The 18,882-nt window shown below is 30.2% G+C and overlaps 1 protein-coding gene across 1 annotated transcript in view; it reads left to right on the forward strand.

The window, feature by feature from the left end:
* The first annotated feature begins 7,825 nt into the window (after nucleotides 1–7,825).
* LOC100213497 (glycogenin-1) overlaps nucleotides 7,826–18,882 on the forward strand; it is a 29,112-nt gene continuing 18,055 nt past the window's right edge. Inside the window, exons 1-2 of the mRNA XM_065788348.1 lie at nucleotides 7,826–8,221; nucleotides 18,611–18,882. The exon at nucleotides 18,611–18,882 is cut by the window's right edge and continues 66 nt beyond it. Coding sequence (XP_065644420.1) covers nucleotides 8,082–8,221; nucleotides 18,611–18,882 — 412 coding nt within the window. The 5' untranslated portion in view covers nucleotides 7,826–8,081. The remainder of the gene's footprint in view (nucleotides 8,222–18,610) is intronic.

Here is an 18,882-nt window from a genome sequence, read left to right on the forward strand (position 1 = left end):
CCTATTAAAATATTTAGCGCATGTGGATATTAGATTTTCATTAAAACATGCAGCGAAATTCTGTTTGCGAAATTTTGTTACGCGAAAATTTGTTTTGAGAATAGTCGTTGATCAAAGAAAAATTCAATCTGAAACTTCATTGCCGCAAAAAGCTCAATCTGAATCTTCATGCCGCAAAATTCTGTTTCCCAAAACATTTGAGATCTTGTTGTAAATCTAGTTATTGATCAAAGAAAAACTGAATCTGAAGCTTCATCGTTAACAGGAGTTAATCAAAACACAATACAATCAATTTTAAGAAATAACGATCAAACAAATTCACCACTTCCTGGTTCTAGAGGTGGCGCTCATCACGTTATTTATAATGAAGAGATTAGAAGAAGAATTGAAGAGCTTATTAACGATAACGCAACGACAACTATAATTAAAATTAAACATGCTTTAAATGTAAATGTATCGATTAAAATTTTCATCAGATGGGTGACCAATCTTGGATACACATATAAAATTATTCGACCAATTTATGAAAGAAGAAACGACGATAATGTAAAAAATCTTCGAATTGAATATGTTAGGTGGTATACTTCAGTCTCGCCTATTCATCGCTATCGAAATACTGTTTTTATTGATGAAAGTCCATTTAATTTACACATGTTTCGCAGTCATTCATGGGCAAGAAGAGGAGTAACACCAAACCCAATCATTCGCCCTAGGCAGCGTAACGTTTCGATGATATTTGTCGTCAATGGTTTAAATATTATTCACTGCGAAGCTGTCAGTGTGTCAGTCAACTCAGTTGACTGACAAACTGACAACTTGTTTCAAGAATTTATTGATGAAGTTATACAAGTTTTGGGGACAGTGGAAGAATTCACCCTGGTGATGGATAATGTCAGAATACATCATAATGTTGAGATGAAGACTCAGAACATTCAAATAAAATATTTGCCACCATATTCACCATTCTTGAATCCGTGTGAAGAGATTTTTTTTTATCTTAAGAATAACGTGCGTAGAAATACGGTCCCAGCTGGAAGAAATAAACTAAATACAAGAATCCGTGAGGCATGTTTATCTATTCCTAATGTTAACTTATCGAACTATTACACACACTGCGAAAGCTTTTTTGAAGCGTGTCTTAGGTCAGATGACATACCTCGACAGTGGAAAATAAACATATTTTAAATAAAATAAAATTCTAAATAATTTTAAAAAATTGAATAAAAAAATAAAATTATATATTAAGATAAAACCTTTTTTTTTGAATAATATAGAATGTTGAGATTGCGCATGCGTTTAATGTTTTAATTGAAAATCACGATTGTTTTAATTAATTGGCACGATGTTTTAAATGAACGTCATGGTTGTTTTAAATGGAAGTCACGTTTGTTTTAAATTAGGGATGTACCGAAGCTGATACTTGGCCGAAGCTTCGGCAAAAGTCATATGTACTTTAAAGCGCAATACACTTAACCACCACGATTTGAATAATCAAGCTGTTTTTGAAATCATAGATCAATGTTTTAGGCTTGTATATTTTGGCCTACAAGCCCATTTTAGGAAAATTATAAAACAAAAGCACAATTATAAAAAATTAAAACAATTTTAGAGAGTGAAATTTAGATTCTTTACTTTATATCTAGCAGGTATAGACGACAAATCACTCCGCAGTCTGCAATAAATGACTTAGACATTTACTGATTCTTAAGGTAATCTAGGGTCAATACTTTAAAAGAATTCACAAAAATGTAAACATATGTAAAAATAGTTAATATTTTAATTTGAACATAAAATTTGGTATTTGTGTTAAACTTTGTTAAAAAAGATGAATCAGTTGAACTACGAAGTCTATTATTTACTTAGTAATAATTTATTCAATGAAAGTAGGCATATTATAGTTTAAAAATGCAATCTGTTCTCCATGCTCTGGCAATAGTCTGTTTCTTTTTGCTTCAAATATGTTTCCAGTTGTGCTAAATAGGCGTTCACTTTTTACGGATGAAGAAGGCGCGCACAAAACTTTCTTTGAAAACTTTGACAAATCCAACTTGTAAGTATCTTTATCACAGCAAGTGTTACGGTATGCACCCCGCCACTTATAAGGGCATTCATTCTTTGGCAGTATTGGAAGGCTAAAGTAGAAGTTGACTTCATCGGTGCTGATACAATATAAGTGATAATGTTAGGTTTAATTTTTAAAAGTGTTAATCTTTAAACAACTAAACAAATTAAAAGAAGACTCTTATCCGTCTTTTGAACTATAAAGAATAAAGAACGGAGATAAAAAAAATTGCTTATTGATAAATTATAAATAATTTTCGGCATAGGAAATCAAAAATATTTCATAAAATTAAAAAAAGTACCATGAAATATAGAAATTGAAATACAATTCCATTTAATTTATATATTTAATGTATAAACAACACGTAAATCATAAATGGATTCTTTTTTCTTACCATTTTTCTTTGACTGTTTGAGTTTTTCCAATTGAACTAGTGCTTCTTTTTCTTTTTCCCCGTCCGTCAGAACTTTTTGAATTTTGTAGGGCATACTCATTTGCACCGAATTGGTGGAAGAAGCTATATATGTTCATGCTCATTAGTTGTTTTTTTTTATGGAGAGCTATGGTCATCAAAATCTGAGTCGGACTCATGAAGTTTAGATTCTGAAAATGAATTTAATGATCCTTCTGAGTCTGATCCACTACCTCTTGATACACTGAAGTCAACTTCTTTTACTTGTTGTAAATGAGACTCAGAACAAAATTGGTAGAACTCTAGATAGAGTATCTTTTTAAACCTATTATGATTCGTTTCTTCAACAAACTTTAACTTGAAACGAGGATCAAGCATCATTGCAACTTTCAAATCAACATTATTCTTATTTTTTTAAAAACGACAATAAAAATCTTTCTTAAGTTTATAAACAATAGTTTTGGTTTCAGTTGCCGTGTCACAAGCATAGTCAAGAAACTTTTCCATTGCATAGATAAATGGTATAATCTCTGATGTACATGCAGTTTCTTTACTCATTTCTTTTGTAGCACTTTCGAAGTGTTTTAATATGCATACAAGCATTTCAGCAAGTTGCCATTTCCGTAAGATTCTTTGCATTTGTTTGAGTTCTGGTAATGCAATACAATTCAATAGCTTTTTTCTGCTCAATGAACCTCTCAAGCATATAGTATGTTGAGTTCCATCTTGTGGAAACATCTTGAAATATTTTGTGCTCTGGCAATTTTAATTGACCTTGAATTTCCTTTAGTTTAGTCACAGCACTGGATGAGTGGTGGAAATGTCCTGCTAATGCTCGAAAAACAGCAATTGCATTACTTGTTGTTCCTTGTTCTCTAAAGATCTTTTTCTGAATAAAAAGTTGAAAAGTATGTATCCGACATGGCAGATGTTTATCGCCCAAATTTGACTCTATAATGGCAGCCATTACATTGGCTGCATTATCGATTAAATTGCATGAATCTTTTCATGGGGAATTTCTCATGTTTGTAGCGCTCCATTTATGAATTTGCTTATATTGTGCCCTGTGTGCAACTCAGGGAAGTGTGTAACTTGTAAGATGACATGGTTAACTATAAATTTGTGGGTCACAAATCTAGCAGTTAAACTATAATACGATTGAAATGTGTGCTGACAGGTCCAACCATCACTAGTTAAACTTAAAAAATCTGCTTGATCCAGCTCATATTTTACTTTGGCTTTTATGGTTTCATACATCAGCGGAATGACTTTCGTGGAGAAATGCTTTCGACTAGGTATTGTATATTTTGGAGCTAAATTTTTTAAAAGCCTGGTAAAACCTTTATCTTCAACAATGCAGTATGGTTGCAAGTCTAAACATATCATTTCTCCAATAAGCTTGGTAATAACTTGAACCTTTGGATTGTTAAGTTGCCACAATTCTTTTCTTTGCAAAATCTCCCGCAGAGAGACCTGAAACAAATTCAACGAATAATAAATATTATTTAGTAACTAACAATGACCAGTGACGGATCTAAGTGATAGAAGTATGTATCATTCCTCCCTCATTTTGAAAAGACTTTCCCCCATCCCATCATAACATCTTGAATTCTGAATAATAAATGAATTTAGTTACAGTTATCTGAGTTACCTGTTTCGATGCTCTTTGAAAAGAAGGTGTTGAGTTATTAGACACTTGTGAGCATCCCTGCGTTTCATCTGTGGCTGTGCTGGTAATGATTTGCACTGATTCAACAGAGCCCGTTTTATCTGAGCATGTTGTTTGAGTAGTGCAAAATTGTTTTACAGACTTTGGATTTGGATCTGGTGAAGATTCGTGGTTAACAGTCTTCGTCTGAGAAAGCATCATGCTATGCATATTGTAATGCATTTTTTTCTGATGGTTTTGTAAATTTGTTGTTGACATGTTGTGTGCGTCTTTACTTCCTCTAGACAAAATATTCTTGCAAAGTATGCAGATTGCTTTGCCAACATCCTCATCACTCACTTTAAAATAATTCCATAAGGGATTTTTACGTCGCGATGAGGTAGCCATAATGCGGTAATGGTAACTAAAAGTTATAACAGCAATTCTGAAAATTGAAATATGAAGTTTAATTAGTTTCTTACCTTTAATAATATTTACTGAAATAAACAATATTCATATTCAAATTAAAAAATAATTTGCAATAGTAAATAGCCAATTAACCTATATTTGTAGGGAAGGTATATTTACTTTTACTAATCATCCAGCGTACAAAATCAAAAATCAAACGCAATTGATTTAAATTTCAATTGAGTTTTTTTGCGTAATATTTTTGGACATAATCTTGTAAAACAAGCTTTCATTTGCACGAAAAAATCTTAAATAAAAATTATTTCGTGCTTTAAAATTAACTTATTTGTATAGTTTTTTTAAAAATTTCAAGAATCTCTCAACTTTCGTGTGCTATGTTTTTTATGACATAAAATCCGGAGGTTTTAGAAACAGCTAAGTAATTTCAAATGCTAGTTTTTTTTCCAAATTTAATTTTAAATTTTAAATTAACATTTAAAAATATAAAATTTAATATCACTCGGTTTTTAGAAATTATTTATTAAATGTTAGAAAAAGTCAATTTAAATTATTTTTCAATATTTTACGACTACCTAATGCATTAATAATTTTTATTACTAAGGTCAAGTGATTGTAACTTTATTTGATTTAAATTAGCAACAAATTTTAGCTGAAGAAAATATTAGGGTTATTAAATTTGATGAAATAAAGTTTACTATAACGTAACAGTTTAAATCAGTTTTTATTAAGTGAATATAAAAATCAAATAAAAAATCAATGTGTTTCAACAAAAGTAACTTTTTTTTCTTACTATTCTCGTTCCGTTTTTCGTTATAATAGTTATATATAACAAAAAAAAAAAAATAAGACCAGGTCTTTATAACTATATCTTATTTATAAATTTCAAGAACTATATAGCTCTTATTACTTAAGTAATGTTAAAAATTTATAACGCAATTTTAATTTATATAAGTTTTAAAACTAAATAAATTAAAATTACGTTAACTAAATCAAAGAAACTATTAAACGTTAATCTTGATTTCATTCTAAACGGATAATCGACCAAATCTGAACGTTTTTTCGAAACGTTGTTTTGATGTTTAATAAACGTTTGTGTGTTTACTGGGAAATAAATTAGGAGAATAGTAAAGTTCACTAATCCTTAGACTGTGAGTTTCTTATTTGTTACTTTGTGTGTGCGTGTATGCGTGCGTGCGTGCGTGCGTGCGTGTGTGTGTGTGTGTGTGTGTGTGTGTGTGTGTGTGTGTAAAATTTACCAATTAGTAAATATTTTTTAAAATATTTTATAGTTTATGCTAGGCAAAACTTTAGAAATATAATACTATTATATATTGTAAATGTATAAAAACAGAAAAATTTAATTTTTTAATTAAAAGTTAAAAGGCCATACTGCTCTTTTGTTTCATGTTTTTGACAATTTATTTGTGAGCACTTATCTTTTTTAGAGGTTTTTAGTTGAAACTTCAGTTTTTTTTCAAGATTGTTCAAGCACACTATTTTAAAAAAATCCTGAGGTACACAAAAACAAAGGGTTTTTGTGTACCTCAGAAAAATTTGGAGATGTTATTTTTAGCCGTGTGATCTTATTTTTAGACCTAGTTTAGTGTAGGAATTTTTATTTCGTCTTTGTCTTTATTCTCGGTCTCATCTTAATAAAGAAAACAAAAGGGCTTTTTTTTTTTTTTTTTTTTTTTTTTATTAGTTTTTTTTGGTGCCCCAAGAAGACCTAACGGTCTTGTCACAGAGCACCGCGGATGTGCATTTAACCAGAAAGTTCACGCCTCCTTCCTTACCGTGACGCGAAAATATGTCCAAGGCTCGTTTCGAGCCTGGATCTCTTGCTTATAAAGCAAGCGCTCTAACCACTGCGCCACGGCCGCATTTTTAACTTGTACGTTAACTTACGACTTAACTTGTACGTTAAGCATGTTGTCTTGTCTTAGTGTTAAACTTTATGCTTCGACTATATCACTTATAAGTATTACCGGCCTATAGTAATGATAATTCTAATTTAAATATTTTTAAAACAGTTTCGGTGTTTTTTATTTGTATTTTATCAACAAATGCGGAAAGAATATTTTTAACTGCGGTAGACATTTTATATAAAAAAATAAATAGATCTTTGGCACGAGGTATTTCCTTTACATAAAATGCAAAAGCTTTGCTTAAAATCATTAAAAAAGTTTTGTCTGCCAGAGAAAATTGTCCTCTTGTTACCTTTTGACATTAATTCACACATTTTAATAAATACTTTAAAATTTGACCAATAGCATTATTTAAAAATTTAATATAATAGAACTCTCTAGTTCTTACGTTTTTTAAATAAGGTCATTTACGCAATTTTGCAATTTTATCAACGATATAAGTTATACAAATTTTTATTTTTGGAAAAACAAAAATAGAAAAAAAAAAAAAAGTTAGGTGTTTATCGCCGTCATAAACACGCAATTCGTGGTGACAAATACGCTTACATTACGCTTTTATTTATATATACAATAATATGTATATATTATTTATATATACAATTACACTATGTAGCGTAAATGTACATTTAAAAACTTTAATTAATGATCTAAAAAATGTTGGATACAAATTAAAATAAAATTAATAAAATTGTTTAAAACAATTAAAGTCCGTATATTAATATTCTAAACTAAATCTAAATCGCTGAGGATATTAATTAACTTAAATTAGATTACTCTTATTATTTAATTTTTTTTATCTTTTAATATCGTTTTACTAACTTTCAATTTCTTCATTTTCAATAAAAGACTAAGAGTAGACGGAGCATTCTAGCAATATAGTTATACAGTATAAACACTTACATTTTACATTAACAGTTCAACTACAATTATATACAGGAATAAATCTTAAAAAAAAAAAAGAGGATAAAAGTAATCTTATTCAGTTACTTAAATTGTTAGCAGAAAGTTTATATGAACTTTGTACTTACATAAAAATATGCTTTGTGTTATATTTCTATTGAGAACAATATGTAATAACCGACGTTTAGTCATTCTTTTATTTACGAAAAGAGCGCGGGGGGGGGGGGGAGTCCAGGTTATTTGAAAAATTTGAATCCCTTATATAAAAATATTCAGGATTTTTTAGGACTGACCTTTGTATGAAAGTTTAAAACATGGCAAAAAAACATGCCACTTTACTGAATTACTTAAAATTAATTTTTGAGCGATGGAATTCTTTCATTCTACGATGAACTTTAAGTTCATTGTTAAGAAGTGATATAAGAACGCTATAACGACGCATAATGTATTCTTATATCACGTTGTAGCGTTAATAACGGCATCACCTCAATCTTTTGTTCTTTTTTAGTCCAAGTTACTTTTAACTCAACTGTTTTGACATTAAAACAATATTAGAATTTCTAATATAGCCAATATCACTTAAAAGTTGTGTTCCGTAAAAACAGCGTCGTTCTTCAAGCTTGTGACCCATCAAAATTATTATATATACAACATTATTTTATTATTAATAAAAAAACCTTGAGTTTCTTAAGTGAATAAATAAAGATGGCTGAAGCATATGTAAGTTTAATAACAAATGATAAATATGGCGATGGAGCGATTGTTCTCGGAAAATCATTAAAATTAACCCAAACAACACGAAAGCTTGTTTTAATGGTTACAAATGATGTTTCAACTGCAAAACGGTATAACTTCTGTGTATATAAATTGTGTATTTCTGTTGTTTTTAAATTTCTTATTATATAAGTAAATAAAAGTTTGATTAATTCATAAATAATTTGCCTGATGTATCACTTTTTCTCAGAAATATGTTTTTAAATTCTTTATCTTAATTTATCGTTTTGCTACTAAGAGTAAATTCAGATTTAAAAATTCTTATTGATAGCATCTTAATTAACTTTCATACTAGCAACATTATATCAGGTAACTATTTTTTTCCAGACCATTTGGCTTGATTCATTTAGATCCCTTAAGCTCACAAAATATAACATAAAATACCTAGGGATGATGAGATGCTACAAAAGTTTTAACTATAGAATAAAATTCATAGATAATTATAAAAAGATTTAACAATTTAAAAAATACATAGAAACGATTTAAAGAAATAGTTTATATTAACAAGTTTATATAAAACAACTCTGTGCATAAAAATCAATCAATCAAATTTAATATTGCTAATAATTTAATTAATGATTATAAATTTATTGCTTTTTAATAACTAATTTTTAAACATTGCCATAAAAATATAAAATCTGAAAATAACTTTGATGACTTTCCTATCAAACTTATTTTTTTAAGCTCCAAGTCTTAACTTTTTTTTTCACAAAAAAAAAAGAGTATAAAGATTTTTGACCTAAATGAAAGGAAAAAGTTTGTAAAAAATAATATTCAAGCTTATCTATACAATGAGTTCTAAAAAAAAATGAACCTAAAATAGTTAGTAACTCGGGCTCCAACTCTGGCTGAAAATGGGACTTTTTACAAGCCTGGCCCCAGCTCTAGCAAAATTATAAGATTCAGCAAGAGTTGATAGCCTGGGCTTGGAAAAAAATTTATAATGCATACATTTACTATTTATTATTTATGCATACATTTACTATTTATTAAATACTTGCATATGTATGTATATATATATATATATATATATATATATATATATATATATATATATATATATATATATATATATATATATATATATATATATATATATATATATTTTTTTTTTTTTTTTTTATGCTCTATGAGAGTTTTTGCTCTACCAGAGTGAAGGTTAAACTGTTTAAAGCATATTGCATTTGTTTATATCGTGTTCCTTTGTGGCAAAATTATAATGATAAAACAATGGCACACCTTCAGTATTGCTACAACAAATGTGTTAAAATGTTTTTCGGATACAACAAATATGATAGTATATCTTACATGCTTTTAGAGTTCAGATTACCATCTTTTCATACAATTATCTTAAACTATAAACATGCTTTTCGTAAACAGTTGATGGCTTGTACCTTGGTGAATCACTCTATGAATTCAGTTAATCAAAGTTTAAAATAATACTTTTCTTTTAAAAAAAAAACAAAAAAAAAAAACTATGGACCTGGCACCTAATTTGTACATGCCTGTTGTCTGAAATATATTTTATTTATTTATTTATATATATATATATATATATATATATATATATAAATATATAGATATGTATATATATATATATATACGTATATATATATATACGTATATATATATATATATATATATATATATATATATATATGTATATATATATATATATATAGTTCTATAGTTTGTTGGCTTTAGGAAGAGCGGAAGGAAAAAAGTGATTCTTACGCCAACACATACGTCACTTTTAATTACTTTTGACTTTCGTCCAACATTTCCGTGTTGGACGAAAGTAAAAACCATTAATTTAATTACAAATTAATCGTTTTTTAAAAAAACCACAAAAACGCAAATTTAATTGACCAGAATGTTTTTAAAAACATTCTGAATGTTTTTATAACATTTTGAATGTTTTTAACAATATAAACAATGTTTTTATTTTTATTTTTTTTAATAAAATGTTTTTATTTTTATTTTTTTTAATAAAATGTTTTTATTTTTATTTTTTTTACTGTAAATCATGCGCGGAGTGTTGCTACATCGACTATCTTATAGCCTGACTCGCAAGGGAGTGCTGCTACATAGACTGACAAATAGCCTGACTCGCAAGGGAGTGCTGCTACATCGACTGACAAATAGCCTGACTCGCAAGGGAGTGCTGCTACATCGACTGACAAATAGCCTGACCCGCAAGGGAGTGCTGCTACATCGACTGAGGGTTTGGTTGGGGCAGGCAGTCTATCATTATTAAAAAAAAAAAATTCCGGTCTTGCATTTTAATTTTTACTTTTTGTCAACAAAATATCGAAAAAACTTTCGGACAACATCTAAGGGTTCTATATATATATATATATATATATATATATATATATATATATGCGTTGCCCGGGCCAATATTTAAACTGGCTTACCTGATATCTGTACACAAAAATGGGCCCAAAAAATGGTCCCCTCTGATCCCGGGGTCAGGGGGGCCCATTTTTGGGCCCCCTTGACCCTGGGGGTTGGGATACGGGGTCAAAACCCAGCTAAGAACCTTCTCCTCCTCGAGGACTACCCCCATGCCAAATTTCATCGAGGTCGGTCGGGCGGTTTGGATTTCTATACAGAACAAACAAACAAACACACACACACACATTGCCCTTTATATATATATATATAGAAGATATTAGGGTGGAGTGAATTTTAGTTTTTTTTACAATTCGTTTAGCCTGGGTGTGCAAAAGTTTTCTATTCATTTCAGAAATACTCTGGAAAAATATCAATGCTCTAGGAAATTATCTTGAGGTGCCTCAAGACCTTTAAAATTTTAATGGGTCCCTAATATTATGTAAAAAAAAGTTTCAAAAATAACAATTATTTTATAAAAAAACTATTATTTAAGATTTTTTTGAAATTATAATAAAAAAAAATTAACTTTTTTCATTTTTAGTTTAAAAGGTCATTTTTTCTGCAATAAACTATACTAACAATTTTTTTTTAAAAATAATTGTTATTTTTGAACTTTTTATAAAGTTTTGCTTCTTTTGAGACCCAACATGACATACTTTTGAAAAACTCTTTTTTTTACATAATATTAGGGACCCATTAAAATTTTAAAGGTCTTGAGGCACCTCAAGATAATTTCCTAGAGCATTGATATTTTTCCAGAGTATTTCTGAAATGAATAGACAACTTTTGCACACCCAGGCTAAACGAATTGTAAATAAAACTAAAATTCACTCCACCCTAATATATATATATATATATATATATATATATATATATATATATATATATATATATATATATATATATATATATATATATATATATATATATATATATATATATATATATATATATATATATATATATATATATATATATATATATATATATATATATATAGATATATATATACGTATATATGTATATATATATATATATATATATACATACATACATATGCAAGTATTTAATAAATAGTAAATGTATGCATAAATAATAAATAGTAAATGTATGCATTATAAATTTTTTTCCTAGCCCAGGCTATCAACTCTTGCTAAATCTTATAATTTTGCTAGAGCCGGGGCCAGGTTTGTTAAAAGTCCCATTTTCAGCAGGAGTTGGAGCTTCTTGTGCAGTTGCTATATTAAACCATAACCATTTTTTTCATCTTTTTTACAAGAATATCTCTTTTGAGTCAAAGACAAATATCTTTTTATTATTGCAAGAAATCAATTTAGAAAGGTCCTGCCTGATTTTTTTTTTTTTTTCTGCACCTGTATTGTTCTTGTCTACAATAACAATTTTCCTTACTCTAGCATGCTTAAAATAAGGGAGGGCAGGGGAATAAAAATGTGTTGGGAAATTTAGCCCAAGTCTAATAAACATTCAAATGTGCATTTTTTAACAGCTGTTTTATCAACTAAAATAGAATTTAATATATTTATATAAGCTTTAAACTATGGTGAGAAACAAATGAAAACCTAATTTTTGACAAATTGATATTTAAGAGATTTTTTAAAGGTTAACAATTTTAAAGCCTAATTACACTGAAAGTTTTTATTCTTATCAGTGACTGATATATATATATATATTTTTTATGATTTTTTTGTTTTAGTTTTGAGATGTTTTTTTTCTATTGGTAACGAGTAAAAATTAATGAACAAATGGGGTCTTAATAAGCTGGGGATAAATGGAAAAACTTTCAGAAAATTATTAAACGTCCTCTCTCATGTATTAAGCACCTTAGAGTACATTTTAAGTAGGTCTATTTCTGTCTCAACTTTATACTGTCTTGACAAATAAAGTCTTCACTTTTCGATTGATTAGAAACAACCAATTGATCTTAAATCTAATCTTTCTTCTGCTACAGCTTGGAGCTTGCAATGGCTTGAAGACTTTAACTCCAACAAAACTAAGTTAATTACTACAAACAACTATTGCAATATTGTTTATTATTTTTTTAATTTGCTAGCCATGTGATAGTATTGATGGGAACTTAATGTGAAAAAAGTTATACCAAGTTATTTGTATTTAATTGATATTACTAGGTAAAATATAAAATATAAGAGTCTTTTAAGCTCTAAACTAGCTTAGAGTAAATCTTACTTAATGTTTAAAAAAATCAATAAAATAAAAGTTAAAGGAAAATCTTATAGTCTGATGAAAATCATTTGTTAAAATCTTATCACTCATTTACAGAGTTAAATTTGAAAAATTAATTTATAAAAATTAAAATATAAGTAGATTTAGTTTCTTCTGGTCTTTAGTTTTAATATTCTTGTTGCTTAACAACACAATATTGCTTGTTTATTTATATTTTTATGAAGAAAAAAAACTAAAGCATTCCCAACCTGGTTCACAGGGCCCACTAGGGGACGTTGGGGTTGATTTAGTTGGCGACAGAAATATTTTTAAAATAGGTGGGAGATTATTTTAATAATTTGTTTTAAATGATTATTTTCATAATTTTTAAAGTAATGAAGTCTAAAATGAGCGATGATAAATTAACAAGCGTCTTATTTGGGGACATTATGGTCGTCAATTCATCATTTTTGAGAATTCGGTTGTAAACAAAACACATAAATGCAGATTGCAGAATACAAAAAATATTTGTTACATTTACATTGGGTTATTTATTGTTGTATTAAAGAAGAAATACCAAACCTATTTGCAATACACTGCGTTATTCATAGGCAGCATTCTTGTGCCAAAAACCTCAGTGGGAGATCGTTAAACTCAGCATTCTTGTGCCAAAAACCTCAGTGGGAGATCGTTTTAGTTTAGTTGTATGTTTGGTAAACAAAATAAAAGCTCGTGAACTGAATACAAGGCTGTTCAGACAGTTATGTAATAAAAACGAAGAACAATTTGAATGACTGCTTTTGCATACAGATTTTTGGTGGCACAATTGTTCAGTTTTTACATTCTGTTGGTGAAGATGATTTGGCAAAGGATATTGATTCTATTAGATGTGATGTTTCATATTTGTCAAATATACTTGGGAAAATGGACTAATTAAATCTGAAACTACCAGAACCAAATTTCAACTTGATTAAAGTCAACAATTAACATTTATGAAAAAGCTAGAAGTATTTAAACAAAACATAGGGCGAAGTGAATACAATCATACAAGTGAATATTTCCAAATATGCAGTCCAGAGCAATAGCACAACATTTATTCATTTTAGCCTTTCCATCATCTTACCTTGTCGAAATTGGATTTAATGCAGTGAGTCATATTTGCATTTAATGCAGTGAGTCATATTTATACAAAACAAAGAAACAAACTTGATATTGTACAAAGAGGAGACCTAAAGCTACTTCTATCTAATTTTGAACCAAATATTATGAAACTAGCTAAGAACCACCAGCCACTAGGTTCTCATTAATAAAACACTTTGAAAATAAACCACTGATAGTATATTTCTGCTGATTCATTTATGTATGTTTAATTAAGTAAAATACTTTTAAGAAAATATTTTTTGTGCATTTTTTTCCTTTTTATTGGTAGGTGAGTGGTAGGGTGCATCAATCTCCCTCACAGGTTAAATTCTTAATGGCCCTATAATAAACATGTTCCTTTGGTGTTAAGTAGTTACTGTGTGAAATATTATAAAAATACAATTATTCCTAATGGGTTCACATGAAGCACGAAATATAGCTTTCTACAGCATTATTACAATATTATTGCAAATTTGTATGTCTAACTTAATTTGTATAACTAACTTAGCACGGATGAAGAGTTTTATAATTCATATCTTCTTACTTACTGTAGAATGTTTCAAACTCTATTTGTGTTTTCGGGAGTTAGCAACCACTGTACCAATAGCAAGGCACAACCTGCTGTGAAATTTACGCCAAAAAAGATTTGTTAGAAACGTTCAGTGTTTGGAATAGGAGCCGGTATTACAGAAGCAGATGCAGAGATAACTGGTTCAGATTACCAACAAGTGAACAAGTGCTGCGATGCTGCATGTTTTATCAACAAGCTGGCCTGTCTATAAAGCGATCAAAACGTGACAGTGCAAAAATTGTGTTGAAGCAGGTCATTCCTTTCTTTGAGAAAAGAAATATTCCAATAATAACAGAAAAGAAGGCCTGTGAAAAAATCATTGCACTGTCTGAAAAGAATGCAAAACTTCGTGAACTTCCTCTAGATCGTCGTTCATAATTGTCAGCACTTGTCAAGCTTGAACAAATGTCAGAAGAACTCAGTTTGACATTTCCACTATGGGTAAAAGATGCTGAAAAAGTCATGAAGAATGACAAAGACGAAAAGTTTTTAGAGTCCATGAAGACAGACCGCACAGCATCATTTGGCTCCCGTGACAAGAAATTGGCATTACAATTATAGTGCAAGAAGGCACAACTGCAAAAGCAAGAAAAAAACAGACTAAAGGCAGAAGAAGCAGCTACTGCTACTGCTACACTATCTGTTATTTGTGCAGTAGAGCTCTCTAGCTCTCTAGATAGTTGTTTCAAGACTTCTGAAAAGAAACTGGTAAAAACGCACCATCAAACCACTCCCACTGGAATGGCAGCTCATATACCTTATAACATTCTCAAATCTCCAAGAAATGTATCTTTGGCAACAAGAATGTAAATTTCTCCTGCACAACAGTCTGCACTCACTGAGGCCATTATTGAAGAATCAGGAGTTGATGCTAGCAGAGTTACTGTATCATATGCCACAGCAGACAGATCCACACGTATGGTGAATGAAGAAATTGATTCTGAAGTTCAGAAGTCATGGGTTCCACCAAAAGTATGCTTCCTTGCACTGGGATTCTAAACTGATGAAGAGCCAGGCAACACATGACTTACAAGAAAGACTTGTGGTTGCTGTTGGCGACAACACTAATGTCAACCAGGAACAGATCAATGATCTGGAGATATCATCACTAATGCTACAATGCAGTCTGTGCATTGAGTCAATAGTAAACATGACTTTTGATACTAAGGCCAGCAATACCGGAATTGGCCGTGCATTGCTTTGCTCTGCATGCTGTCATAATGTTGGAGAAGTTATTTTAGTACACATTTTTAATGACTTGCATATTGAAGCATCAAAATCACCAGAAGTTACTGTATTTAGCACATTTAAAAAGTACTTTGACACAGTTCCTTATGGAAGCGGCGAGAAACTCAGTCCATTCAGCCCTCAATCTTTCTCAAATGATTCACAAACTGTTTCTCAGATTACTATGTGGAAGGAAAGTGCAGAAGCAGCTGCTGAATCTTCCATAGAGCATCAGCGAGAAGACTATAAAGAATTCAGTGAATTATGTTTGCTGTACCTTGATCCAGAAAACAGATAGTTTCACTTTCATCGACCAGGTGCAGTCCACGAAGCATGGTGGATATCCAATATATTGTACTCCATCAAAATGATCCTTCTTGAAGAGCAGATCCGTTTGTTGCCGGCAGGAACAATTACCACTGCTGCACAGCAGACGAAGTTACGCAGCTTTGTCACCTTTGTGTATCTGATATACAGTGTCTGATGGTCAACTGGTAGATCTGCTGTTGATGTCCAATGGCATAACCTCTGCCTTTATCAGAGCCTTCTGAAGTACACACAAGTGAGTTCTGAAATATCTGAAAGAGCTATAAAAGCACTGAAGCGTCATCTGTGGTACCTATGTTCTGAAATGGTGCCCCTTGCTCTAGTCAGTGACATTGTTTCAAAGCCTGAATTGCAGTACCAAGAAGCTTCTGGCAGCGAGGTCTAGTGATGGAATGGCTCTGCCACATGATCGGTACGGAACTGGCTTTGGAAAACCCAAGTTCCTGACTGAAATCACTGCCACAAAAAGACTTGGAGATTTGGTTACTGCAGGTTTATGGTACATTTTCAGTCTTTTAGAGATGAACGTGGATTTTCTTAGCAATTATGTTGAAAACTGGCCAGTTCACTGTTTATTTCTGTCATCAAAGATGAAGATGATTTCTGTCATCAAAGATGAAGATGATTTCTGTCATCAAAGATGAAGATGATTTCTGTCAATGTTATCAATGACAGTACGGAATGCAGCGTGAAACTAAGTGCAGACTTTCTAGATGCAGCCAAATCCAAGGTGAATTATCAGAACATTCTGCAAGTTGTTGAGGCTGACAGAAAGTTCCAAGTTTGCGCAGCTGTAAGAAGAAATGAGTAGCACTAACAGTCGAAGATTACGAAGATGACAATTGACAATATTTAACTATATACCCATAGTTCCAGTTTCTAAAAGCTACCTATTGTACCGTGCTCTGTTTGATATTGTTAATTTTGTCATTCTTGTTGGGAATATTTGAGTTTTCTTTTGTCCATTTGACTGTCATTTCAGTAATTCCTGGAACTATAAGTAATTTTTGCCACAGAAAAATCTCAAATTTTTACAAGAGTCATAATTTATGAAGTGGAACACAGGATACATATGGCCGAAGCTGAAGTAAATAGTTAAAAAAATTATTGGGGGTTTGATGCACCCTAGTGGGCGGTATTACAATTTAATGGTAAATTGGTAGACAGCATTATTAGATTAACAAGATAAATCAGCTAAAAAAATTTCAAAGTTTTCCAAAAAAAAAACTGGCAGATGAGTGAGGTGTGTGAAGTATGTTTTTAAGAAAAATTCCAAGTCTTCATAATTTGTAATTATGAAAGAATTACAATATGAAAATGCTGTTTATGTGAGTGCAAGATCAATTAAACATGTTTTGTAATTTAATCTAAAGCATCTAATTCAAAGACCAGCAAAAAAGTCTGCTTTGAATGACAATCAAGACAAGAAAAGATTTTGCAAAAAATACAAGCATTGGACAGAAGTGAGAGGAGAGAAAGTAATTTTTTCAGGTGAAAGCAAATTCCAGCAGTTTAGCACATCATGCAACTATGTGAGAAGTCAAGAAGAGCAAAGTTGTGACCACAAATACACGATTCCTAATTTGAAACATCTACATCCTACAATGGTATAGGTTTGCTTCTCTGCACGATTTTATGGTTGGCTACATTTTATGCCAAAAAGCAAAACCTTTAGTTTTCAAGAAATATATATCTAGAATAATAATATATAAGTATATCTAGAAGTTCTAAAAAAAAGGTAGCTCCTAGCATGATATTTCAAAAAATAACAATCTTTTAACAGTACAATGCCACACTTCAAAGTAAAAAAAACTTGTTCTTTTTCAAGAAATCAAGGTTTGTGTACTCAACTGACCAGAAAAAAGCCCTGATCTCAAGCTGATCGAAAACCTATAGAAAATTTTCAAATGAAAAGTCAGAAAAAAAGAACCTCAGAATATAGAATATCTGAAAAAAAAAAACTTGTAGTTTGGTTAAAAGAGATATCACCAGACTTGTGTCTTAAACCAATCCACAGTTTGTCTTGTCATATAGCCTCTATCTTGAAATATTGTGGTTATAATATGAAGTGTCAACATTTTTTTGTGGATAATTTACTTAATAACTGTGTACTACTGCTTCTTTGTTAGTCAGATAAGCAATTTAATCTTATTTAATTTAAACTTATTTTATCTTCATGCAATGAAAAACAAAGTTTTGAATTTTTTTATTAAAATACTTGGTAATTCTAAACTTTTAGGCAAAATTGTAAAAAAGTGAAAGCAATTTTTCACAACCAGATGCCCTTCTTGGCAATAACATATTTTCCAAATCAGGACTGAGTATTTTTCTTGTAATACTAAAACCAGGAGGATTTGTTCTTTCATTTTTAAGTTTGTCCACTACTACTAGGAAGATTACCATTTAAATTTTATAAGCTACCCATACCCATATCCACATTTAAATTTGAAAATTTATATAAGTTTCTATTTTCCTTGGTATGTTGCTTTCACCATCATTAAGGATCTGTTTAATGCTATGACCAAGGCCTATTGATTTTTATCCTGTATCTAGCATTCATTATAAAGTTTGTCTGACATTTAAAACAATTGAAATATAAAGTAATATTTTTTTTTAGGCAAGAACTTTCAGAATATTGGGATAATATTGTTGATATTCAGATCATGGAGAGTAAAGATACAAAAAATCTTTCATTACTTAATCGACCCGAGTTAAAATGCACACTTTCGAAACTACATGCTTGGAATCTAACACAGTTTACTAAATGTGTTTTTCTTGATGCTGATGTAATGGTACTTCGTAATGTTGATGATTTGTTTAAATATGATGAACTTTCTGCAGCTCCTGATGTTGGTTGGCCAGATTGCTTCAACTCTGGGGTGTTTGTAT

The sequence above is a fragment of the Hydra vulgaris genome, chromosome 01 (genome assembly GCF_038396675.1).
Source record: "Hydra vulgaris chromosome 01, alternate assembly HydraT2T_AEP".
Classification (NCBI taxonomy): Eukaryota; Metazoa; Cnidaria; class Hydrozoa; order Anthoathecata; family Hydridae; genus Hydra; species Hydra vulgaris.